This window comes from Protopterus annectens, chromosome 5.part1, assembly GCF_019279795.1.
Source record: "Protopterus annectens isolate FY-2018-M chromosome 5.part1, PAN1.0, whole genome shotgun sequence".
In the NCBI taxonomy this organism is placed as follows: Eukaryota; Metazoa; Chordata; order Ceratodontiformes; family Protopteridae; genus Protopterus; species Protopterus annectens.
In genome coordinates, this window is record NC_056736.1 from 285637708 (window position 1) to 285665125 (window position 27418).

General features: G+C 41.1%; 1 protein-coding gene across 1 annotated transcript in view; it reads left to right on the forward strand.

Moving 5' to 3' along the window:
• The first annotated feature begins 7804 nt into the window (after window positions 1–7804).
• The window catches only part of ITSN1 (intersectin 1), a 2682533-nt gene continuing 2662919 nt past the window's right edge, over window positions 7805–27418 (forward strand). Inside the window, exons 1-2 of the mRNA XM_044072770.1 lie at window positions 7805–7857; window positions 16197–16354. Coding sequence (XP_043928705.1) covers window positions 7805–7857; window positions 16197–16354 — 211 coding nt within the window. The remainder of the gene's footprint in view (window positions 7858–16196; window positions 16355–27418) is intronic.

Genomic DNA, 27418 nt, shown 5'->3' on the forward strand with positions numbered 1-27418 from the left:
GACGAGATCAGACAGGAGTCCCCGTGGACTATGATGTTTGCAGATGCCATTGTGGTTTGTAGTGAGAGTAGGGAACAGGTGGAGGAGACCCTGGAGAGATGGAGATATGCTCTAGAGAGAAGAGGAATGAAGGTCAGCAGGACTAAGACAGAATATATGTGTGTGAATGAGAGGGAGGATAGAGGAATGGTGAGGATGCAAGGAGTAGAGGTGGCGAAGGTGGATGCGTTTAAATACTTGGGATCAGTAGTTCATAGTAATGGTGAGTGTGGAAGAGAGGTGAAGAAGAGAGTACAGGCAGGATGGATTGGGTGGAGAAGAGTGTCAGGAGTGATTTGTGACGAGTACCAGTAAGAGTGAAAGGGAAGGGTCTACAAGAGGGTAATGAGACCATTTATGTTATATGTGTTGGAGACAGTGGCATTGACAAAAAGGCAGGAGTTAAGGCTGGATGTAGCAGAGTTAAAGATGTTAAGATTTGCACTGGGTGTGACGAGGGTGGACAGGATTAGGAATAAGTATATTAGATGGTCAGCCCAGGTTGGAAGGTTTGGAGACAAAGCCAGAGAGGTGAAATTATGTTGGTTTGGACGTGCTGAGGAGGGATGCTGAGTATATTGGGAAAAAGATGCTAAGGATGAAGCTACCAGGTAGGGACATCATGTCTGAGGTATGAGGAGTGGTTAAGACAACAGGCTTCAGAGTCTGCAATCTGCAGACACAGTTGTCCACTTTGCAGACTCTTTCTAATGTATCCATGCATCTGCTCTCCAACACAGTCGATGGCAATTCCTGGTTTCTGGCACCAGCATTGCCGTGCTTTACCATGCTTGGATGAGTTTGTGGAAGTTTGTAGACTGCTTCAAGGTGTCCTTTATTAACACCCCTTTTGAAAGATCTTTACTTTTTGGGCCTAAGATGAATGACACTGAGCAGGAGTGAGAAAGACTGAAAGATGCAGTCTACCATCTGAGTGTGTTTTGCTACCCTTCAGCAGACCTCAAGCAAACAAGGACCTTGGGGCAATTTTGGATTGATTCACTTTGTGAAACAACTCAAGTTCTGGATAGTCACTGTGCAGTCCTTTCTACCTCTCTTGAGGAAGGACAACTGGATGTGTTTGATAGACTTCAGTTATGCCTGCCACCATACAAACATAGTGAAACAGTCCAGGAGGTATCTGCACTTCCAGTTGGGAGCCAGTCATTACCACTTCAGAGTGCTGCCTTTTAGTCTCACCACCATGCCACCTCAGGTGTTTACTAAGTGCTTGGCAGTTATGGCTGTCTGACTCGGGTTGCAAGGTTTCTAGGTCTTAGGACAATTATCTACTCACCATCTCCTCGAGGGCATTATTAGTCAGAGCTAGGGATGCCTTACTCCAGTTGTGCCTTTCTTTTGGAATACGTGTGAACTATCAGAAGTCCAGCCTTCAGCCAGTCCAGTCTTTGGTGTTCATAGGCTGCCAGTTGAACATAGTATCAGATCGCAGAACTCCTGGCTTTCAGTTTCTGCCCTTTGTACTTATGCCAATTTCTTACTGTGTCACAAGAAACCTCCTGCTTCCCTGGTTCTTGGACTAATAGCAGATTGCTGCAGCCATGTGACCTAAGTCCCTCTATTGAGGTACCATATAAGGTTACTGCAGTGGACACTAGCGACACAGGGGTGATACTTGAACCAGTCTGTGGATTTTCCCATCATGTTGAACGAAATCTGAAGTTAAATCGAGTGGTGGTTTGGTGTCTCCTCTAGTGTCTGCCATAATGGTCATGATGGACTTCTCCCTTCTCAGATGGAGGGGCACTTTAAAGGAAAGACCGTCCAATGGACCTGGTTTATGCCTGAGGCCAGTCTTCACATCACAACTATCTTGGGGATAAGGACAGTAATCTTTGCACTGCGGGCCTCTCAGGACTTTCTCCCCGAGGGTGTGATTTCAGTGCTAAGTAACAAAAGATGGGTTAGAAAATGTATAGTGTCAAAAGAAAGGGGTGCAAAATTAAAGAAATATCTGAAGATGAATTGGGTTAGATATGCTTGCAAAGGGGAGAAATGTTAAGTCTCTCCAAATGAATTCAAGGAAAATAAAGTTTAAAAATATATACTGAACTTCAAAGATGTCTGCACACTGATCAGCAACTTAATTTCAGCTCTCCAGTGTGAAAACAGAAACCAAACTGCACCCACCCAGCTCTGTTTTACCCTAAAACCCAATACCGCCAGCATTCTTATTATCATGAATGTATGAAGCCTATTAAATAAAATCCATGAACTCCACGCAACCATCTCCCTATACATACGCGACATTGCCATCCTAACCGTAATATTGCTCAAACCTCGCATAAAAAAAAAATGAAATTCTGCCTCCTGGCTACAATATCCACAGACTGGATAGAACTAGGAAACATGGTGGTTGAGTAGCAATTCTATATTAAAGACACAGTAAAACTTCAAAGAACACAAACTGACCCCCCTGCACATATAATAGTGAAATACTCTCCTGTCAACTCGGTCACCCCAAACAAACACATAACGTTAATCTCTGTCTGTATCCCTCCCGGTGCTCACCTTTCGTCAGTTGAAGACTTTCTCTCCTGATCATCCTCATCATTTAATCAAGAGACAGTTATCATGGGAGATTTTAATATTGATTGGTACACTTGCTCTTCAGACAGTCCCTCTAATCACATAAATCTTCTGGTTACATCCAAATTATTAACTCGCCCACCAAAGTAGATAAACAAAGTGGAAGGCAATCAGTTCTCGACTGGATGCTAACAAATAAAACTTCTCTAGTCTATCACTCAGGCCGTCTCCCATACAACCTAAGTGATCACTCTCCCACCTACCTACTTCGACACAGAACCAACATCCCAAAATGCACATTATATAAACAGGTTAGAAATAATTATTTGCAAACAACTTCAAATCATTACTGCAACAATGTGATTGGTCACCACTAAAGTACCTTCACCTCGACTCTTCTGTGGAATACTTTAATAAAAAAAATCCTTGACATTCTAAACTCTTTAGAGCCTGTTAGAAAGCTTTGTATAAAATCCAACTATACCCCATGGCTGTCAGAAGAAGCTAAACTATTACTTAGACCAGGGGTGTCCAACCTTTTCACTTGCAGGGGCCGCATTGAGTCAACAGAAGTTGTCTGGGGGCCGCATGTAAAATATATCATATAGTTAACTGTATCGCTGTCGCGGGCGACCAAAGTCGACCCCTGGCTGTATTGTAGGTGAATTTGAACAATGAATAAATGTAATAAATGCATAATATTTGTCCTAAAATTCAATCTCATTCAAATTCTTAAAAAACAGTGAAATCTAACATCTTAATTTAACATCAAAGTTTATTTGTAAAACAAAAAAATTAACAGGTATGAACCCTTCAATTTGTATGAGATCATACCTGTGATTTTGCCGGTTTCCTAAAGATGTCCATGTCTTCCATCATGTCCTTAATGCCCATATGATATGTTGTCCAAAGCACTCATGTATTCTTCTGTTTCTAGCTTTTGAATCTGTCCCTGAAATTATTCAAGACATATGCTACATCTGGTCAGGCTGGTCTGAAGATGAAAGAAGGTTCATCAGTGGTATTCTCAAACTGAGCACTCCTTTGGAAAGGCACATTTTTAGCTTTGGAATCCGTTCCTGAAATATGGCACTGGCAATATTTCTTGCTTTCGCACTGCTGTCTGGTCTGAAGATAAAAGAAGGTTCATCAGTGGTATTCTCAAACTGAGCACTTCTTTGGAAAGGCACATTTTTAACTTTGGAATCTGTTCCTGAAATATGGCACTGGCAATATTTCTTGCTTTTGCACAGCTGTCTGGTCAGGCTGGTCTGAAGATAAAAGAAGGTTAATCAGTGGTATTCTCAAACTGAGCACTCCTTTGGAAAGGCACATTTCTAGCTTTGGAATATGTCCCTGAAATATGGCACTGGCAATATTTCTTGCTTTTGCACTGCTGTCTGGTCAGGCTGGTCTGAAGATAAAAGAAGGTTCATCAGTGGTATTCTCAAACTGAGCACTCCTTTGGAAAGGCACATTTTTAGCTTTGGAGTCTGTTCCTGAAATATGGCACTGGCAATATTTCTTGCTTTTGCACTGCTGTCTGCTCAGGCTGGTCTGAAGATAAATGAAGGTTCATCAGTGGTATTCTCAAACTGAGCACCCCTTTGGAAAGGCACATTTCTAGTTTGGAATCTGTCCCTGAAATATGGCACTGGCAATATTTCTTGCTTTTGCACTGCTGTCTGGTCTGAAGATAAAAGAAGGTTCATCAGTGGTATTCTCAAACTGAGCACCCCTATGGAAAGGCACATTTTTAGCTTTGGAATCTGTTCCTGAAATATGGCACTGGCAATATTTCTTGCTTTTGCACTGCTGTCTGGTCAGGCTGGTCTGAAGATAAAAGAAGGTTCATCAGTGGTATTCTCAAACTGAGCACTCCTTTGGAAAGGCACATTTTTAGCTTTGGAATCTGTTCCTGAAATATGGCTCTGGTAATATTTCTTGCTTTTGCACTGCTGTCTGGTCAGGCTGGTCTGAAGAGGAAAGAAGTTTCTTCAGTGGTGATGCGCAGCTTGCAGGAATGATGAGACTTTTTTACTTCTTAAAAAATGAACAATTTGTATTTTTACATTTGTTTCACTGACTAACAGATGGTAAAACACGTTTAACTTTGGTTCATCCACTTACTATGGAGCCGCAAAGAACATGGTAATATGCAACAACACACCAGTTTCACAAGGTAATCTCACACCTGCTTTTTTGCAGTTGCCTCTCCAATCTGCATGAGTGCACATTTCAGCTGACTACTTGCACAGATCCACTCAATGAGGCATAGCATCATCAGATAACACCTTTTTGTATTTCTTCCTTAGATTACTATAAATCTCCAACTTGAGGTTTTTCCAAATGTTTGCTGAAAATTTGGAAGGGGTCTTCCAGTGTTTGTTACATTTCTCAAATTTAAACAAATAATTGACTTTATTAGTAGTGGCAGTGTTTATTCGTGAAACCTGTTCACAAGGGTGCAGCCAGGCACAGACCTTCGCAGAATTCAAACTTATTGGTCCTAGTTCTTGTTATACTTATATCAGGAGGTTCAGGCTGTCAAGTCAGGATTGTTCTTTTGTGTAATAGACCAACATTATGAGCATAACCTTTTTAATGTGAACACTGAGCTTGTCTTTTTGATACCAGTGCGTCTATATCGGTTTTGATAGAGAGGTAGTGGCGATGCGAAGAGTATTTTCAAGATGCTCATTTGAAATTTTTGTTCTGATTTTATTTTTTGTATACTTCATACGAGAAAAAAATTGCTCGCAAATGTATGTACTTCCCAACAGAGATGTCATGAACAGGGCATGTTCGTGAAGTGACGGATATTTTTCTTTGGGTAGGTATAACTTATAAAAGTCCTATAAAGACGCGTGCAGAAATCTTTCTTTAAGTTGCATATCTGACTGCAGTTCTATGCATTCCAGTTGCAGGTTTGCAGGCAACATGTTGATGTCAACTGAGAATGGAGTAGCAAATATACTGAACTGTTGTTGGTGTTTTCTAAAATCTTGAAATCTACTCTCAAACTCCTGTGATAAACTATTAAGTAATGCTGCATATTTTTCAGTATTTACGTGGCTTTGCTCAGACAGCGTTTCAAAGTGAATGAAGCTATTGTTCTTCATCTGACAGTGCCATAATTTCAGTTTCACTTCAAATGCCGTCACTGTTTGAAACATGTCATTTATTAATAGGTTTTCCCCTTGGAGGCGCAGGTTCAGGTCATTTAAATGAGCAGTGATGTCTACTAAGAAGGCTAAATCAGCCATCCAGTTTGCATTTTCAAATTTGGGTACAGGCTTTCCTTTTGACTCCATAAAGGACTTTATTTCATCTCGTAAATCATAGAAACGTTTCAGCATTTTTCCACGACTTGACCACCTCACTGCAGTAAAGTACAAGATGTCTCCATAGGTAGATTCCAAAGTAGTCAGAAACTCATGAAACTGGCGGTGATTTAATCCTCTGGATCTTCTAAAATTGTTTTAATAACAATATTCATAACATTTTCCATTTTTAAAGTCTGTGCAAATTTTCCTGATGTATAATGCAGTGGTACTTCATGAAATGCACATTACTGATCTGTTTTGCATCTTCTTCCATCAGTGTTGTTAGTTCTTCCTTCTTTCCAACCATAGCTGGAGCACCGTCAGTTACTATGCCAGACAGGTTTCCGATGGTCAAGGAAAATCTTGCCAGTGTTTCTTTTGCTGCCTTGTACAGATCAGCAGACTTCGTTGTGTCTTTCAGTGGAACCAGACAGGCCAGTTCTTCAGTAATACTGAAATCGTTGTCAACACCACGAATAAATATGGCAAGGTGTGCCGTATCTGTAACATCAGTGCTGTCATTCAAAGCTATGGAGTAAAACTTGAAAGTTGCACACCGAGATTCCAAAGTATTTTCAATAGATTTGGCTATATCTTCCACACGCCTTGCGATTGTCTGGTGTGATAAACTGATTTTAGAAAATTCTGATTTTTTTTCAGGGCAAATTATGTCTGCTACACTTTCAAGGCATTCTTTAACAAATTCACCATTGGCAAATGGCTTGGATTTTTTCGCAATTAAATTTGCTACAACATAACTTGCATTCAGTAAAGAATCCGGCTGAGTAGCTGATTTTCGAAACAGCTGTTGTTGAAATGTAAGACTTTTTTTTAATTCTGATATTTTCTGTCTACGGCACACTCCTTGCAATTCACTTAATTTGGGGTGCATTTGAATATAATGCCTTTTCAAATTGTAGTCCTTGAAAATGGATACCACTTCTCTGCATACTAAGCAAAGTGCTTTATTGTTAGATTCAACAAAGAAGTACTCATCAGTCCATTTTTCCTGAAAGACTCTCCTTTCATCCACTATTTTTCTTTTCATGTTGGTTTTGCTTTGACAGGATGCAGAAGCCATGCTGAAAAGTAAAAAAGAGTAACTATTAACTACTTTATTCCTAGTTATATAATTTTTAAAACAATGGCTAACAATTTACATTAAAAAATAAGGAAATAAAAATTAAAACTATCCATAGTTGTAGTTATGTAGTATATGTTAATGGTATTGGAGGGATCATTTCACATCCGCAACATAACACAAAAATATCCCTTGGGTGAATTTACAGTTACCCATCCAGTTGTCCAGATTACATTTGAGGAGGGCCAATGAGGCACTTTGTTTCATTTGTAGTACTAATGCCATTAGTCTTCAAAACAGCCATTTCGCATAAAGCACATCACATTTACTGTGACTGTTGGTCTGTACTTTGTGCCAGTAATACTGGGCATTTTGAAAAGTTCTTCATATAATTCATGAAATTCAGATGGACTGCGATAGAGCTATGAACATGTATGGTTAGCATGTAATCAACAGTTTCTTACTGCTACAAGGATGGCAGCTTTCAATGACATAATCAGAGCTGTACCATCAAGTTAAATACGGTGTACTTTGCATGCTGTCCAAGAAAACTCATTCACTTGCAATGAAAAAAACTGGCACACACTGACACTGTCATTAATTCACTACAGTACTACCAATTCACACTGGAAAAACCACTGCAGCCGTCCCAAGTAGGTAAAATGTCAACATTAGCAGCCCTACAGTACTACAATCCACAAAATTAAGCCAACAAATTTGCAATAAAGTAAAGAATTCACATCACTGACTTAATAAAACAATTCTGAATAAGAGGGTCTCACCCAAACAAATGACTGGTGCCAGAAACATGACCACAAGCCGAATGCCAACAAATGCATCATCATCTCTTTTGGCCCAAAGGTTTGGGGAAAGCGGCTGTGAGGCTTGCCAGCCCAGCTAGATGTTATTTTGTACATAATTCTATGTCATATTTGACTATTAATATAATTCCTGTGCTTGTCTTACAAATGTAAGTAAACTATACATATGTGTACATTAAACTATTGGTGCAGAAGTGTGTGTTGAACTGTATGTTCTGTACTGAGCTTCAAGAATGTAACCAGTGTACCCTGCTGGAAAAGAGCAGAAATGTGTATAATAACTGTATACCTGTGCAGATGTGTGCTGTAATGGTAGAATTTGGAACATACAGAGTTAATTTGCAAACGCTAAGAAAAGAAGTGAATTGTTTTACGACTGTGTTTATCTCATCAAGAAGACAGGATGTCTACACTGCAGCCAGAATTTCTATTGTCTGGAAACAGAATAAATAACAGGTTTCAAATGTAAAACTGTTAGTTTTATGACTTCCAGTTCTAGGCACATTTCTGAGAGATAAGTAACCTCTCTTAGGGACAGATTGGAATATAGCAAGATTAGTAGATGTTTTCTGTATTTGAGACTGTCCTGCAATGTTGTTTAAATAAAATATCCTGCGATTCTGAACTCTGTCACTTTATTCATTGAGTTATTGAATATTGTCTTATTCTTTTTATTGTTTGTTATTAAATATATTTAAACCTTTTAATTGTGGCTGGTTTGTTTATTTAAATTAAAAGCTCTTACAGTACTTGACATTGTATAGTCCAGTCCAGTAGCCTTACTGTTGGTCACACTTGCCATTTGTATAATAGTAACATCACACAGTAGGATTGGTCACCCTTTGGTTTGGGCCATATAGTAGCCGATACGTAAGGATGGTTGATAGTGATTACTACCTTATAGTCTGGGCAGAAGAGGGCATAACTAGTGAACCTGTGCCAGCCTTCCCCAGGTGTGTGTGTGTGTGTGTTTGTATATAAATCAAATCAGTGTGTGTGTGTTTGTATATAGCTTGAATTTCAACTGTGCCATACTTGTGTACCTCATAATTCACTTTCTTATTGCCACTACTTTTATTGCATTTTTTTTCATTTAATTATTTGACACAGATTCTATCTTATCCATTTATATTTCCTCATTTAATTCCTTAGCTGTTTATAATTTTATTTACTCTGCATACATCATCAGCTTAAGATATGGCATCCTATGTTTTTCACAAAAGCGTGCAACTTGGTTAGTAATTTTGTATACCACTAACTTTTGTCTTTTTAAGTGAATTACACAACCAGATTCACACTCTTTGTTTTGATACTTTACCCTCAGTAACAGAAGCATATAATTTTCATTGAGCCCTGGTTTCTTGCAAGGAGTAAATGACTAATAAATGATTTTTTTCTAGGTTAACAATTACTGAATTTCTATTTTGTGGTTGCTGTTTTGAGTTTTTCCTCTGTTTGAAAGACAAAAACAATAACTAACTCCAAGACTTCCTCCTCTGCAGTATCTAGAAATGTGGCATACATACCTTTTTAGGCTTTTCATCAATTCCCTTCACAGTGATAAATAAATAAACTAATAAATAAATAAACTGAATTACTGATGAGGAATATCCCCTTTTCTGCCAACTTGCATTGCAGATGGACTTCCTGGTGGTTACTTTAGGTAACATCACCATTCCATGAAGTCAACAAGTTATGTGATGGAAAAACAAAATATTAACTTACTCCAAAAAAAAAAAACATTCTGAACTAAAAATTATATTTCTGCACTTCAGGCTGTTCAGTGACTTGAAAACAGTTATGCATTTAACATAGTGGAAGAATTCTTTGCTGCCACCAAAAACTAAATAAAATGCATGGCTTGGTTAGGATGTCAGCTAAACTAAAGTTTCACACTTGGGAGTCCTGTGATATGCACGGCCCATCTAACCAACAAATGCAGCTAAACAAACCAGGATGCAACTCTTAACTTTAAAGCAGGAAACCTCTGTCCCAGTTAACGCATTTGGAAAGAACACAACACTTCATGTGAGAATTACAAAACTGATTGGATTCAGATAGTGGGAAATCATGAAAAGGACAACATGGCTAAACCTTATCCACTGCCAGCCAATGTCACCTGTGCGGCAGTGGTGACTTGCATTTCCATGTATGAGAAATATGTTACCACTATGCAGATCTCTGAGGCGTCACAGAAGAACGCTACACCCAGTTATTAAACTTTAAGTTTAAACTAAGCCTCATTTATGCAGATACACGAAGTAGAGAAAAATTAAGTGTTGAAAACCAAGATGGTGCTCTGCCTGCCTTCGTTCATATCACACAAGGCCCGCTGATGAAAAATAAGACACTGCATTGCCAAAACCGTCCTGTGTATATGGAGGAGGAAGCAACTTTATTATATATAAAAGTTTCTGCATGAGACAAGATGTTATCCTATAACACTCTAGCTGAGCTTATTGTGGTAGCATTAAGAAGTAACCGGCCTTTCTATGCACCTAAATCTGGGAAACAACAAGTAGGGATAACGGACATTACAATCTCACTAAAAATCAAGAATTTTGTTTACAAGGATATGACAACAATGTCTTATCCCTTGGGAACTGCCTAAAATACTAACACATGTAATCTAATTTGATACTCATGCCAATATCACTGTAACTGTAAACAATAAGTAGTGACTTATACAATAAAAGTAAATGTAAAGACTTATTTTTTTCTCACAAAAAAAGCACACAAAACATTCATACGTTCACAGTTAGAACAAACATATGAGTCTGACAATTTAAAATCCTAAACATGAACGTTGCAGAAGCACAGACTTTTCCCCAAACTTAATCTTCCCGTCCTCATCAGAAACAGTTGGATTATAATTAAATAAATGTTTGGCACCAGTAGGATTAACTAAAGCTACAACTGATGGGTCAGATTTTGAGTATAAAAGAATTAACAGATTGATGGACTTTATACATCCCATCTGCATTTTTAGGGGCAGCTGGCTGGGTGCCAGGAAAATGGCAGGCAGTAACATATCCTCCAAAGCTGACAGAACTGGAGGAATGGGTGAAGGTTCTTGAAATTTCCTGTTAACAGCTCATTGTATTTCTTGAGGGACTGGAGAAACCTCAGTGTTCTCTTGCGGAAAACAATGGCACATTCTGGAAATAGTGTGAGAAACAGAACCCCCCCCCCCACACACACACACACACACACACACACACACACACACACACACAGGGAGATTCAGAAACTGGGCTCCAAGTCTGAATCAGAAATCCGAAGAGAAAATCCATTGCCTGCCCCTTCTTATCCAAATATAGAATCCTGAATCTCTTCAGGAGAAGAGAGGCATCCCTCTTTCATTTACCAGAAACCATCATATAAGGAGGATCAGTAGCCTGAGTCAGATCCCAGTAAACTAATCCTACGGAAATTAGGAGGAGGAGTAGATACATGTTTAGTTTTCTGTTTCTTCTTGACAGGAACAATGAACAGTCTTATTTAATAGCAGCATCAATTTCCACAGAGTTGGACACAACATTCTGGCAAAAAAGGGAAGCCATCCCTGTTCCCTCTCCCAGGACCAGGGACTCTCCCTTGCCTGCTGAGGGGACCTCAAGCAGCCACAGTGGACATGGCTAACCCCTGGTCTATCATGGCTGCAGGTGCTATACCAGAGGGACCTGGGGTTAAAAGAGGAGTTTTCTGAGGTACAACTAATGGCCACAGCAAAGTCACCCACCTGTGGCTGATGTAAATTGCTAGAATGCTGTGGTGACAAAGCCGGCTTACTTAACCTTCACAGTCATGCAAAAACTGGTGCCTCTTTCCCAGGGAAAACAAGCAACAAGAGCCAGTAAAACTTAAGTCTTTAAAACTCACTTTTTACACATAAAAGAGTAAAAAGCACTTAAAAAAAACCTGACAGCCCTAAAAAAGTAAAAAACACAATTACTCCACAGAAAAAAAATGTAGAAGTTGTTTAAAATAACTGAAACTGACAGGAAAAACAGCGCTCTTGTTTAAAAGTATAGTATGGCCTTATGATAGCCCATTAAAACACAAACTCTTAGCTTTAAAATACATTTCCTGAACAGGAAAGGAGTTATAAAAAAGATTTTTTTTTTAAATGAAAGCATTTTCTCCCCAAAGGAAACTTCTGTCCAGCAAGTTAATAGCACAAGTTGACTGCCAATCTTTGAAAACTTCAGGAGTGTACTTTTCAGTGTCAGGAAAGCTCTGAAAGGCTTGGCACCCAAACATGTCTTTTAGTCAGCTCAAGCTGACTGAGTAGGTACGTGGAAGGCACCTTGAAGCTCTGGATTCTGGCCAGCATTTACATCCTAGGCAGGATGCAACCCATACAACTAAGGCTACTGCAGCAGTGATCAGCATGATGAACATCTCCATACCAGTTGGATACACTGGCTGCCCACAAGCATGGAAGCAGCAGGGGATTTAGAATCCATCAAGGACAGTCCCCTCAAAGATCACTTTACATCGTAAGAACTTCTGATAAAATCAATTGATGCCCTCCTTCATGGGCTGTGATTGAGCTGGATCCCAAACAGAGAATCAACAGCATGGAAGGAGTCAGACAGTACAACTGCAAAGGATCAAAAGGCAAAATCCTTTAAGTTCAAACTTACTAAAGCATGGCCAGCTCGTGAAGCTGGGGTTGAGACAATATGTGGTAAAGGTGTGGCCACCACATACATGTCTGCAATGACGGCATTCTGATCAAGCATGGCAAACAGCTACACCTCTACTACATTTTCCAATGAGTGGCTTACCATCAGACTCTGAAAGATCCAATTAACAACTCAAACGTTTGCTTCATGGGCTACCAGGTCAGTCTTTTCGCGAAACAAAAGCAGCAAACAGCTTGCTCAGTCTTCCTAAACTAATGCAATAGGGTCCAAAGCACCATCACACCTGATTTCTGCACCAGAAAACAAAACAGAGAAGGATGGAATACATAGTTCAGGGATAATATAGGTCTACTACTTTCAGAAGCAAATAAGGGTTAGCCCTATGCAGCACCACCAGGTAAGAGTTCCCTCCCCTCCTCATGAAAGTCAGCAACTTAAACCTCCGCAAAGCAAAGCTGATTGTCACAAGAAAAACACTTCAAAAAGCAAACTCCACTGAACCAATGAGCTCAATTGAGGGACCAATCAATCTAGTTCAGATTTTTAGAAAATATCCAGAAGCAGGGAGAATATGCAAACTCTGCAGACATCACATACAAGAAAGAAATGTATCTGAAAGTGTAAGAATCCCTGCTCTCAGAAGAACGGTGAAGAACATATACTCTACTAGCGTATCCATTAAGGGAGCTGTAGTGACACCTATAATTCAATATTGTACTCACTACATACTTAGCTTACCTGGTGTAGTAGTCGGTGTGTAAAAATTACAAATCCCTCTCTCTCTCAACATTTCTTCGGCGCGATGCTCTCGTCTTCCCTCAGCTCTTCTTTGCCGCGAATGCAACTATCGGTGCGAAAACTAACAGAAGGGTGCTTTGGCGCATGCGCACACCAGCGAAAGGACACAACCATTAAAAAAAAACGGAAAAAAAGTAAAATTTTTATTTAAGGGTCGCGGGCCGCATGGAAGAGGTCTGAGGGCCGCGGGTTGGACACTACTGACTTAGACGAAGATGAATCAATGCCCTACTACCACAGTAACAAAAAACAAAGCTCCCTTGAAACTTGTCATCAACTAAGAAATAAATCTAAAACCCAGATTAAAAAAAAAAAATACTGTATTCAAACAGAACAATCTTAACTGCAAAAATCCCCCAAAATTCTGGGATGGTATCAAAACGCTTCTGCATCCTGGACAGTCCTCAACCCCATCTCCTACCTCCAACAATACCAAAGATAGTTTGGCCACACAATTCAACTCCTTTACAAACTTCATTCTATCTCCAGTAAACAACAATAACACACCACTGTCTATTCCACCACTATCCTCTTCTGCCGCCACCCCTTTCTCCCTCAACCCCATTCAAACTTCTGCCATAAACTACTAAAACTTAATCCAACAACCCTTGCAGCCGATCAGCTACCCAGCTTGTATTTCAAGTTAGCAACTGATACCATCACGTATCCAGTCTCTCTGCTAATCAGTAGATCTATCAGAGGACAGTACATCCCTAAAATCTGGAAAAGTCCTACATTATTCCACTACACAAAGGAGGTGCTTCAGTGGAATTTTCCAGTTACAGACCGATAGCTATTCTTTAACCATTGGCAAAAATACTCATAAAATGCATCCTAATGGACTACCTTACCTACAATAACCTACTACCAAACTCCCAACACATATTCAGATCCAAGCACAATACTACAACAGCCCTGTTAGGCTTCACTAGCACTAATGACCATTTAAAGAATGGTGGGCAACAAGTTGCATCCCTCTTCTTAGACATGTCCAAGGCATTCAATATGGTATCACTCAAAAAAACCCTTCATGAACTATCATCTTTAAACTTATCTTACTCAGCTGTCTCTTGGTTTCACAACCGTCTTTCAGACAGTCAACTAGCTGTGAAATGGCAAAGTGACCTATCCTCATACTTGCCAGTCTGCCAGCGTTCCACAAGGGTCAGTCTTAGCTCCACTACTCTTTACATTCTTCACCAATAAACTACATACAGCAACCAAACTGTCAACCACAATTCAGTATGCAGATGATTCAATTCTAATCTACTCTACTCCTCTGCTTCAACTTCAAGAAATAATACAAAAATCATTTTTGGACTTAGAAACTTACATCTCCAAACATCAATTAATCCCAAGCCTTAACAAAACTAAATTAATTATCTTCTCCCAACAAAAAGCCCATCAGCCAAACTATGCCCTTTTTTATGTACTCCGTCACCAATACCAAAGTAGAACCCATCCCGCAAACCAAACTACTAGGGGTCACCATCGATAGTAATTTAAGATTTGATAAGCATGTTGCACAAGTCCTTAAAAAGACCCATATCAAACTTGGCTCACTGTATAGAGTCAAGCAATTCCTAACAAATGACACCAGGCAAGCCATTACCAGAACCCATCTTCTCTCTACCTTGCTATATGCCTCTCCAATTTACTAATTTCAAGAAAAAAAAATGACATTGCCAGACAAGATGCTTGCTGCAACAAAATAGCTAAATTTGCAGTAAACTCTTCATTTAGAATCCCACCTCTGCACAGCACTACAAAAACTAAACTGGCTAGAACTACCAGACCTCCTTTCATTGAACCAACTGTGACTATTGCACATACCGTCATTACTAAACCTGCTAGCTGCCCAGCACCCCATAATCTCATCCACCCATATACTAACCAAAGAACCCTTAGGTCCTCTGACAAATGGCTATTAACAGCCCAAAATCTAATAATAGCTACAGTGATGCCCTATACTCCAAACAAATTTCCAAAGCATGGAACCTAATCCCTCAGAATATCCTTAACAGCTCCAACTCAATCAAGTTCAAACAACTTCTTAAGGGTACACCTAGCCAATAACTGGCATTGCCCATGTGCTTCCCCTGGCAAAGCATAAACAATTGCTTCCTGTAGTCAGCACCTCTCGCAACTCTCTCTTCCACTTCTCCCTCACTTCTAGTTCCACTCTGCCAATTCTCCCTGTACTGCTGTTTCCTGTATACACAACTAACACCTCTTATCCAGGAAGATAATACTGCTACTTCCTTTTTTCTTCCTTCATCTAACCCCTTTTGAGCTTTTTTTTTGTTTACCTAACCCCTGTAAGCCACAAATTATTCCTACAAAATGCTACATGCTATAACAAGTGTCTGCATCAAAGCTGCTATGCCTAGGAAGTTTTATCTGTATGACTAAATGTATCCAGTTACATGTGTATGTACATTTAAACATTCACTAGTTCTGTTGTAAATCTGGAGCTAGTATTGTCTTGCATTGTATGGAAGCCTATTTTATCTTTTTGATATTGCACTCACTACTTCTGTTTATGCATACTGTCTGTACCATACTGTTTTAGTATTGTATTTTTGTACACTTTTTTTCTGATGATGTTGTACTGTATTTTTTTTTGTTATTGTGGAGATTTACTGCCCCGGGCCTCCACTGAAAATAGGGCACCTGCCCAGACTGTCCCGGTAAACAAATGTTAAATAAAATAAATATCAATGGAGTGCTTTATTGATGGACTTCAGTAGCTTAAATTGATCGTAATGTTTGTGGATGATCTCAACTGAGTGATGATACTGTAGAGTATTGCCACCTGACTTAAGATATTTTATTTCTGAATTGCTGGTGTTCTTTTCCACATTGTTGGTGTTCTTATCCACACCCAGGTTGTACTACAGTTAACTGTACTGTTTTTGCATTTTTGAAGGGCACTGGCTGATATGAATAGTGATGGAAAGATGGATCTGGTTGAATTTTCAATAGCTATGAAGCTGATAAAACTAAAACTACAGCGTCATCAACTTCCTGCAGCACTACCACCTGTAATGAAGCAGTCACCTGTGTCTGTTGCAGCACAAGGCTTTGGTAAGAAAACATTTTTATCTTAACACCAATACTGTTCTAAAAGTACAAGGTCCTTTTTATCTTTAGTGTGTATTTTGGATATTTTTTCCAGGTCCTCATGCACTCACTAAATAGTGTTATCTTGAGTATGTACTGTTGCTATATACCTGTATAAACTGTTAAACTTGGCATAATGCAGTTTGGGAGTATTGACTATTTTGGGAAGTACATTACAATGTAGATATTATCTCTTTAATATTTTGTTTTATATAGTAGCTTCGATCAGGAAGTGAGGATTTTGCATGGTAGGAAGGAGTTACATATTTTCTTTTTATGTACATGTGATGAAGAGGAGGAAAATCCTTTGATGTATGCATGTTTTTATTTTTATGATGCAAGTTAATTGAGGCCATCTTGTACGGTTAGCGAACACTGGATAGTCACATACTGAAGGATGAGGGCTGTGAAGTTTCAGAAAACAAAGAAGTGAAACGATAGTGACCTGAGTAATGTTGGATCTTTGTGCGTATGTATGTCTGTACTCCAAAGTTATTGGTCACTGTAATCTTGTGTGCTTGAGGAGCAAGTAAGACATCAGCAAAAGGGAAAGTGCTCATTTAGCTTGCTATCGCAGTGAACTTTACTGCCCGAGCAATAGTAACAGAAGGTCCAATATTTGTCCTGATTCTTGTAGCTCAGCACTCAGGCATTTGACGGTGGTGGGGGAGGAATGTCCACCTCTCAGGACAACTGGACATTCTCTGCTTAAAATGAAACCCACCCTTACCATATTTTATGTCTGTTGACCATACTTCAGTGTACCATTTGCGTCTTGGCACTGCTGCTGTTGCTTCTACCATTTATGTTCCAGGTGTGCCCATCCTCGTCCAAATCACTATCGATCTTGATCTAATGTTGTTTTTTCTGTCCATTCTTCAACATATGGGTTTCGGGTCTGACCTCGGATGCTTTTCCAAACTTTAATCCACAGCTCTGGCTCCTCCCTTAACCCATAACCGGTTCCTGTCCCCAACAAGACCTCAGATCTTGTTTGCTGCTCATTGAGTACAGATGCGGTTCATTGGCTTAGGCTCGCCTTAGCTAAATGTTACCTTCTCTTTTTCACATATTACTGCTATCTTAAGTAATTTAGTTTTCCAGTTAGTGTTTATATCCCCCCCCACCCAAAAAAAATCTGTTCCTGCAGAATTTTCTCATGCTTCTGACGCTCCTTTTTCTCTTTCTGGTACTAGTCATTGTGTAGCATTTTTTATACCTTATTGTTTATATATCCTTGTTACTTTAAGGGTATTTTCCATTACCGTTTTTGAGAGCTGTTTTAACTGTGTGTATGACTGCTGTTTCTTCAGCTGTGTCTGACAAACTTACTGGGTTTAAGAAATTTGTGGTCTGCAACCAAAAAATGCCTAATTCAGATACACGTCTTAAGTGTGTATATTGTTTAGGGGCTGCCCACATTGAAAATGATTGATCAGTTTTTATGGCATTTGGGTAGCCATCAGTTATTGAGCATCATAACAAATTGGTTCTTAAGGATCTTGTTCAACCAGAAGAATCTTGAAAATCGTAGTCTGCTTTTGGAGGGTCTCTGTTTGGGAAGAAGACCTTTGAATAAACACAAAAGGAACAAAGGCAACAAGTCCAAAGAGAAAAAGTGATTCCTGGCTGCTATTGTCATTGGCTCCATCCACTAAACTTTTGAGGCGCTCTGATCTTAAAGCCACATCAGATCTGATCCCTCTGATCAAGAACTCCTCCCCGGCAAAGCAGAGGTTTTCTCCAGAGGCAGTCTCCCGTAGACTGCACTGTACCTCTTATCAGGAGAGACTCAGACAGAAGGCATCCAGACCTCCTTCCAACATCTTCCCTAAGGTCTACCAGTAATATCACTGAAGCTAATGTGGATAGACTGATGAGGAAGTTCTTGAGGACCCAAATCTAGTTGGGAGTTCTCCCAGCTCTGGCTCCCATCAGACCTGTAACTTTGAACCCTTGCATTTGCCTTTGTCATCTCCTTCTTGATCCACTCATCTCTGATCCAACCAGTCCTTTTCTTTGGAGCCAGACAGATCTCAGGATCATAGCTTTGGCACCAATTCTGGATAACTGTACTGTTATCCAAAGGTGTCAGAGCCATCTCTTCTTCTTGTGGCTTTGGCATTAGGTCATTCAGCTCCAGCTTCTGCTCAGAGCAGGGTTGAATTGGTCTCTTCAGACTTCCCAATGCCTTAGTTTCAGCTCCTGCTGGTGTGTTCCTGGGTTCCCCTCTGCTTCTGCCTTCCAAGGCTGGTGATCAGGCATTTCTTTGCCTCTCCTTCTGTATCCCACCCACTCCACAAGTGGGGGCTCTGCGTCCTGGTCCTGCATAGAATATTCCATTGGGATAGGCGGTTCTTGAAAGTCTTGAGACAGTCCTTGCTCAAGACACCTGTCAGTCTTCCAAATCTTCCTCTGAGCATCTCCCAAGGAAGCCTTTCTGAACCATAAATATAAGAGGAGATACTTAAACCCCTCCCCAGAGTGTTTGACAGAAGATATGGATTTCAGGGACTGGGAGGGGCCCCCAGATCACTACTTGAGGACCTATCATTCGGGGAGATCCTTGAACTTCTGAGATAGAAAGGAGGTTGGTGTTCTGAATCCTCTTCTCAGGAGGAATCAGTTTTGCTTGAGGCTTTTTGAATTGGCTGAGCTTCCTAGGTGGTTCCTCCAGTGGATGAAATGGTGGATGTGATCTCTTGCTGGGCATGGAAGGAACAGGACGATGCAGAACAGATTTCTAGGAAACTCAACAAATATCTTGTTGCCCCTAAAGACATCACTCAGTGGAGCAGGGGCCTGGTGGTGAATGCCATGGTGGTAGCAGCAGCCACTATAAAAGAGCTGGCAGAATAGACCAGTCTATCCCCCTAACACAGAGTCTAGTACATTGAACAGGTTTTGGAAGCAAGTACATGCTTCAGTGAATTTTACTGTAGGATCTGTGAACTGTTTGACACACGTGACTATATTTCAGAGGGACTTTGACAAAGGAACTCTTCAAGTCCCTCTCTGGGTCCATGTCTGCATAGAACAAAAAACTTTTTTGGATTCACAGTTGGCTACCCTCCAATCCCTGTCGGACGTCTCCATGCAACTGATTTCAAACTCTAAAGAGGGTGTTTCAAAAGTTGCAGATACAGGTATTACTGTAAGGAGGCATGCCTGGATGCGTGTGTGATTTCAGAGTCTTTTAATGCATTACATCTGAGTGACTCCTCCAGGTGCATCTGGAGTTGATTCCTACTGATGCCGCTAGGTGTTAAATATTGCATGTCCATATTTGCATCAGTAATTCAAAAACATGCTGTGTACAAAGTTTTAAAAGATTTCATCTTAAAGCTTGCACAATGGCAAACTCAACTGCATTAATATTTGACCTCTGTCTAGTGCAGTCAAATAGATATTCACTGTTTTTATGATATTAATTTATATAGATATCATTTTCATGTTTCTAAATGTCTCAACAACCAAGTAACACAAACAGATGGAACTACTTGGCCCCATATGAAAGCGCTCAGCTAGATGAATAAAATTCTGCTGACAGTATGTTATAGTTACTGTATTTACTGCAACTTATTTAATTCGTTTAAGACCTAAAACCTAAAGAATACTACCACTATAAAATAGTTTATGCTCAAGAGTTTGCAATTTAGACTTTTATAACCATATGGTTCCAGAGATATGGATATTTGCTTGAAATGTGAGGACATAATTTGATTCTGTCAAAATGCTTGGGCTCCGTCCATTGGAAGTTCCAGTGCACATTTCCTGATCTCCATTGGCGTGAATGAGTTAAGTTGACTTTGTCAACGCTCCATTTCATAGTACAACTTTGTTCAGCATTCAGATGAAGGGCACACACTCTCTCCAGAAGTGAGCAGGATGGGAAAACTTTCTGGCTTGGGTAAATGGTTTTCTAAGCCCCCCCCAAGAGGACCATCTCTAAAAATCAGGGAGGGAGTAAACTGTGGTTCCAAAAATCCCAGGGGGTTTTCTCAGGATTCTACTGGAAAAATATTTGCCCAAGGAAAAGAGGGGGGGGTACTCTAATGGCAGATGTGTCCCTTGAAGCAGAAGCCCACAGAATCAAGGCTTCCGGGGTCCTTTCTCTGAGAGGCCTTACCAGCGCTCCTGAATGGTTGCTTGATTCTGCCCTCTAGAAGCAGTTGGAAGTTGCTTATCTGTACAACCAGAAGCGTGGATGTCCATCACCAAGATGTATGGGTGCAGACATTTTGTAACCAGAGGTTATTACATTCCCCTCATTTCTCCACCTCCACCAGTAAAGAAACTTCCCAATGTGCCACCCTCTCAAAGAGAAGCAGCAGCATTGGAGATCCTTGGTTCTACCAGACCAGCAAGGATTTGCAATTTACTCAAGGTTCATTTTGGTGCCAAAAAGGAAAGTGGACCTCAGGCCAACTTTGGACTTCAACTGGCTGAACCATTTTGTCAAACATTTGAAGTTCCAGATGGTCATGCTGCAGTCCATCCTCCCCTTTCTGAGGATGGATGATTGGGTGTGCTCAATAGATCTCCAGGATGCATACTACCACTTCAAAATGGACAGACAATCCAGGGGGTTCCTTTGGTTCTTGCTGGGAGCCAGCTATTTTGGTTCAGAGCCATACCCTTTTGTCTCACTGGGCATTCGACCAATGCATGGCAGTGGTTGCACCTCATCTCCGACTGCAAGGGTTTGTTCCATTATTTGGACGATTGGCTTCTTACTACTCCTGCCAGCCATCTTCTAGTCTGGGCCAGAAACTTTGCTTCAACTTTGCTCTTCCATAGGAATCGCAGTAAATCGCAACAAATATCATTTTCTCTCCAGTTTGGACACTAGAGTTCAAAGGGGCTTCCTGGAGACAACAGTACTTGACAGCAAAGCTGCCTCAAAGCAGACTATCCACCCTAAGAAATCAAGCCTTACAGGTTCTTTCACACGACACACCACCAGCCAGATAAGTATTGTAACTTCTGGGATTGATGGCAGCTTCCATTACTTTGGTTTCTCTATAGTGTTGCAGTCGACTCTAGTGGTAAAATAGTCTTTCAAATGCCAGCCCGTGTCTTTTCCACTTCATACATCAGACATTTACAGAGAACTTATAACTTGGTGGATTTAGTCACAAGCAGTAGCCCAAGTACATTCCTTTTTCTCGCCCCTTCCCAATGCCACGGTAACCATGGATACTTCTTGACTAGGTTGTGGGACATTATTTGGGAAAGATGATCCAAGGCAGTTAGCCCTCATCAGAGGCCAGTCTTCACATCAACATCTTAAGAGATGAGGGCAGTCGTCCTACTGTTGCAGGCCTTTCAGGGTGACCTGCCTCTTGGAGTGATTGCTGTCCAGACAGACATGTCGGTAGTGGGATGCAGCAGCAAAGAAGGGGAACCCATCGTGTCAAGCAGTGAGAATTTGGCAGTGGGCGATGTCCTCCATTCGCTTTCTAATAGCAATGCATACTCAAGGAAAAGCTAACTTTATGCCATTCAGATTGGGTAGGTCTCTCCTACTGCCTCACAAGTGGTCTCAGTCCAGAAGTGGCATCATGATTTTTTTTTGACAGTGGGGTCAACCTTGCTGAGATCTCTTTGCTTCTCCCAGCAGCTCAAAATGCAGCAGGTTATTTCTCTAATTCCCCCACAGGGGGAGTCACTAATAGATGCTCTAGTTCGTGATTGTTCCTCTGGTTCTCCTGTGTGCCTTTTTTCCCCCTGAATCCTCTAATTTCCAAATTCCTACAGAAAGCATCTCAGTGGGTCATTCATCATGTCTGTGCATTGAGTAGCAGCTTAATTTCAGCTCTCCCAGTGTGAAAACAGAAGCTTGGGAGAGATGGCCATTGAACTCATTTTTGGGAATAAATTTTAGTAATTGGCTGGATGCCAGCAAAAAAAAAAAAATTTCAGACAGCCTGAAAGAAAATCGGCCACAAAAGGTGAGGAAAAACACTGGAAAGAATTCTACAGCTGTTCAGCATTAAGCAGTGCAAGCTCCAGCTTTGGTGCAAGACAGAACTGCCAGTAACCTAGAGGAAAAAAATAAGTCAAATATACTCAGAGCTGATAAACATAAACGAAAATACTGATGGGAGTATATCAACTTAAATAGAAGTAGGCTGGATAAAAAGGAAGAACAGATATTTTGATGAGGTGATAAAACTGCAAAAATTGGAGGTCAAAATGAAGATAAAGCTGGGTAAATATGAGACTGCTCAAGAAAAGATGTTTCAAAAATAGAATGAGTGGACAAGAACAAGGAAAACCTGCGATTTCCTGTTGTACCAGAGAAGCTGGAAGGAACAGACTGCATTAATTTTATGAAAGTACAAATAAGCAACTGGACTGGTATTCCACAGCAGGAATTGTTAACTGAAAGGGCACATTGTGTGCGTTTCAAACTTGGCCATGAGAAAGCAACGTAGAACTTTAATAATAAAGATGCAATCCTACCAGCAGAAGGAATTGATTCTGACAAAACTGTGGCAGAAGGTCAAAGTACTAAAGGAGGGAGACTGTAGAGTGTTTGTGGAAAATGATTACTCGCTGTACACCAGGCAGAAGAGGAGTCCATTTATTCCACTAATCATGGATTGCCAAGAAGCAGTAGTGAGATTTAAACTGCTGTATCCAGCTATTTTCAGAATATCTTTTCCCGGAGAGTCCCGTCATTGTTTGATGCCGAACATGCTAAGGAGGACATACAAAAGTTTGTCCAACAAAAAGTGAGCTGTAAAACAGGAGATTCTGCTTCTTGTTCTTCTGGTAATAAAGACCAAAGGGAAACTGTGCCAGTGAAACCTTTTTCAGTGTTTCAAAGGAAAATGCTTGAGGTGTCAATAGAAAAAAAGTATAAGAGTTGACTAGAAGAACTGAGGGCATGTTGGAAAGGAAGAAGTGACTCGAGTTGGGAGAAGGAGATAAACGGGAATAAAACTAGCAACTCGGAAATTGACAAATGTGGGATTATAAAGCATCAGTTGTATTTGTGAAGCATGACAGAATAAGAAAACCTGGAAATGTTGGACTTTTTTGACTTACTTCATGTCATTAGTGTTTGGAGGAACACATAGGAGATGGGAAGAGGAAGGAAAGAGTTAACTGTTAATTAACTATGTAAAATAAACTTTTCTTAACTAATTGTATAGTGCATGATCTCTGCATGCTATAAATTAGTTTTCTCTGTTATTTTCAAGTATAATAGGGATACTAAAGTAAACAGGTACTCGTTTTTTCTTTCTTTTTTCGTTCTTGTTCAGTTTAAGAAATGTAGGTACTGCAATGTAAAAGTCTGTTCAAAAGAGTGTTAAAAGAAAAAATAATGTGCTTTGTTCTCTTTCTTGCATAGGGAATAACTGGATTAAGGTTCTTGGCTTCATAGAGGGGCAAGTTTTAAGAGAAAAATAAATAAAAGCATTGAATATAATAAAGCTTTCTTCTAGCTAATAAATAATTACTTGTAGAAACAAGTCTATATCTGGTTCCCATGTCTCCATGGAGACAGTCTGATAAAGAGCATTAAAAACAGAATACTGCTTTCTTTCATAGGTTCATACTAGGCTATCTGCCCTAGGGCATTTATAAGCCTAGCCAGAGTGTGTTTGGCTTTCTCCACCCATTTTAAATTAATTTTGCTATGCCCTTTTTCGAGGTTAGTATACTGTGCCTCTGTCTAACAGTGACACAGAAGTGATACCCGGGGTAAACCTACAATCTCCCATCCACTCATCAAGATTCCTCTTGAAGAGAGTCAATGAGGGACTCTGCCTAAGCTGGACTGGGATTTTATTCCAGAGTGAAGGGAGCCTCTGGGTTATGAATCTGTCCCTCCAGCATGTCCTATTTATTTCAGTGCTGAGGTTCAAGTCTCTCGAGCGTGTGGCTCGATGGGATTTGGATTTTCTGAGGTGCAGCATGTCCATTAATTCCGGGTTGGACATTGCTTTATACGTCAGGCACAGATCGCCTCTGAGCAGGCACTGGATCCTACCCAGTTCGGCTTTGCATTCCTGAAGGTGTTCATAGAATGAGTAGAGCTGGAGTTTCTTTAACCGGGCAGCATATGGCATCTGTTTGAGCCCTTTGATCCTCTTGATGAGGTACTTTTGGGGTCTTTCAATTGCTGCAGGTGTCTGGTAAGGTACATCCCAAAAGGGGCATTGTACTCAATTATGGGCCTGATGAGGGATGAGTAGAGGCATGATGACCTCCCCTGATCTAGATGTGAATCCCTTCATGATTAGGTGGGCTATATAAAATGTTTTTCTAACCACTTTGGCCACGTGGTTGTCAAATGAGAGATTGCTATCAACTTGGGTCCCCAGGTCCCTAATTACTTCTTCTGTACTTAATGGATTACCACCTATGTGGTAATTTGTGGGCACTGTGTTTTTGCCAAAGGGGATGACTATACACTTTTTGGCGTTTAGCTTGAGGCCATGGCTCTGGCACCAGTTGTCTATTTCTATGAGGCCCTTTTGGAGGATGCTTGTATCGGCTGGAGAGTCTATTATGGCGCCCAGTTAGCAGTCATCTGCGAACTTGGTCAGCCACAGTCCTTCCGTGTTGGCCTGTGCCTCCGAGAAATATATACCGAACAATAGAGGTCCCAGGACTGAGCCTTGTGGGACGCCACTTGTAACTGGTTTGGAGTCTGACATGGCTCCAGCAATTCTAACCATGTGGGTTCTGTCCTTGAGCCAGTTTGCAACCCATCTAGTGACATAGGGGTTTATATTTAAGCTGATGAGCTTATCTATAATGCCCGAGTGGGGTATTGTATCGAAGGCTTTTGCGAGATCCAGGTAGGCTGTGTGGACCACCTTCCCCTCGTCAATGGCCTTGGTGACTGTTTCAAAGAAATCGACCAGGTTTAAGAGGCAGGGTCTGCCCTTAACAAAGCCGAACTGGGTAGGATCCAGTGTCTGTAGGTCCCCAATATCTTTATTTATGAGGTCCATGATGATCCTTTCCATAGCTTTGCAGACCAAGCTAGTCAGGCTTATGGGGCGATAGTTTCCAGGATCCGTTGAGGCACCACCTTTGTGGAGAGGGACCACTGTTGTACGCCACTCTTTGGGTACATATCCTGTAGTAAGGCTGAGATTGAACAGTAGTTTTATGTTTGGTTTTAGCTCTTCTTGGAGTTCATGTAGAATGCAGCCCGGGACACCGTCTGGTCCCACTGATGCTGTGTGTTTTGCTTTGGAGAGGGCGGCTCTTACCTGAGCATCTGAGATGTCAGGGGGGCAGCACTCTGCTGGGATAGATATTTGCCCTTTTGGTGGGGGGGAGTTTGCGCTGTACCTGTCAGCTAGGATGTTGGCAATGTCTGTGGGTTCGGTGTACTTTGTCATTTTGGACTAATTCTGAGCATATCTGGGAATTCCCACCCAGGTTCCTAACATAACTAAAGAAAGCCTTGTGATTATCCTTAGTGTCCTGTGCAATTTTCTCTCGAAGCTGGCCTTAGATGATTTTATGAGTGCCCGTAGTTTTTTGCTAATACTGATCAGAGATGCCTTCCCTTTTTGGGATTTTGCTCTGTCATGTAGTAGCTTCCTCCTTCTATTGTATAGTTTGTTTATGGCTGGGGTCCACCAGACAGGACGTCTGCTTTGGAGGATTGGGTCTTGGTTTTATTTGGGATTGCATGATCCATGCATTCCTGAAGGTGTTCATAGAATGCGTTTATAAAGGATTCTGCGGTCTGGGCTGTATTTTCCACAGGCCCAGGGGCTTTGAACGATTCCACCTCGGTTTAAGTTTTTCACTGTGGTTTTCTGAGCAGGGGGTGGGGTCGGGATGTGAATAATCCAGTGAGATTAGTTTATGGTCTGATCTTACCAGTGAGGGATACACTTCTGGTCTGGAGCATAGAGTCCCCATGTTTGTGATGATCAGGTCCAGTATGTTTTCCCCTCTTGTGGGAGTGGTAACAAGTTGTTCCATAGCATTTGAATTTATAAATTCTAGGAACCTTTGGGCTAGGGTGTTGGAGCTAGAGTAATGCTCCCAGTCTATGTTTGGGTAGTTGAAGTCGTCCAATATAATGGTGTTTGGAGAGACCTTCATATTTTCCAGTGTTCTCAGGAAGGCCGAGTGGGGTTCCTGGGTTTGGGAGGGTGGTCTGTAGCAGGCTATAAACTGGAAGGCAGTTTTACCCACTGTTAGTTGCACATGGATAGTCTCTGATGCTTCGTGCTGTGCCACTAACCTGGAGGTGTGGGTATCTTTGACTAATATTGATACTCCCCCTCCTTTTGTGGTTCGATCCAAGTTTTGGGGCCGAAAAGCATGGTATGAGGTGTAACCTGGTAGTGCTGGGATGCACTTGGGAGCCTTGAACCAGGTTTCTGTTACTGCACATATATCGATGTTCTCCATGCTAAGGAGAGTTTCGAGTGCGTGCATCTTGAGGGTTAGACTTTTGGCGTTGAGTAGCATTACTCTTAGTTTCTTATCCCTTGTGATACCTATGGAGGTGGGTTTGTCTTTTGAGCCTTGCCTAAAAAAGGCACTATGGGGGTAGCAAGAGCCTTTGCCAATATCCGAAAGCCCAGGAGTGACAGGTGCAAGCCGTCCCTAGCGAAGCATCGTGGATTGTCGAGCATGTCATCCCAGGCTGACAGGCATTGGATCCCTTTTGAATGACACCAATACTTAAGCCAATTATTGAAATGGATCATCTTGTCTTCATATTGTGGCTTCATTCTTGGTGAGGGTAAGATGCTACTCAAGGTCAGGGTCATACCGGCCTGGGCTACATGCTCAAAGTGCTCCTCTATGTCTCTTTTCATGTAGTCCAGGGAGGTACGTCTCAGGTCATTCACACCAGCATGGACAATGACGGAGTCATATTTGTACTTGCCTTGGAGTGACCTGAGTGCTTGTATTATGTGACGGATCCTAGCGCCCGACAGGCAGCTCACCGTGACCTTCTCCTTGTTCAGCCTGGTGAGCGGGACGGCAGTGTGCCTGACGATAGTCACCTATTACAAGTGTATCAGGTGT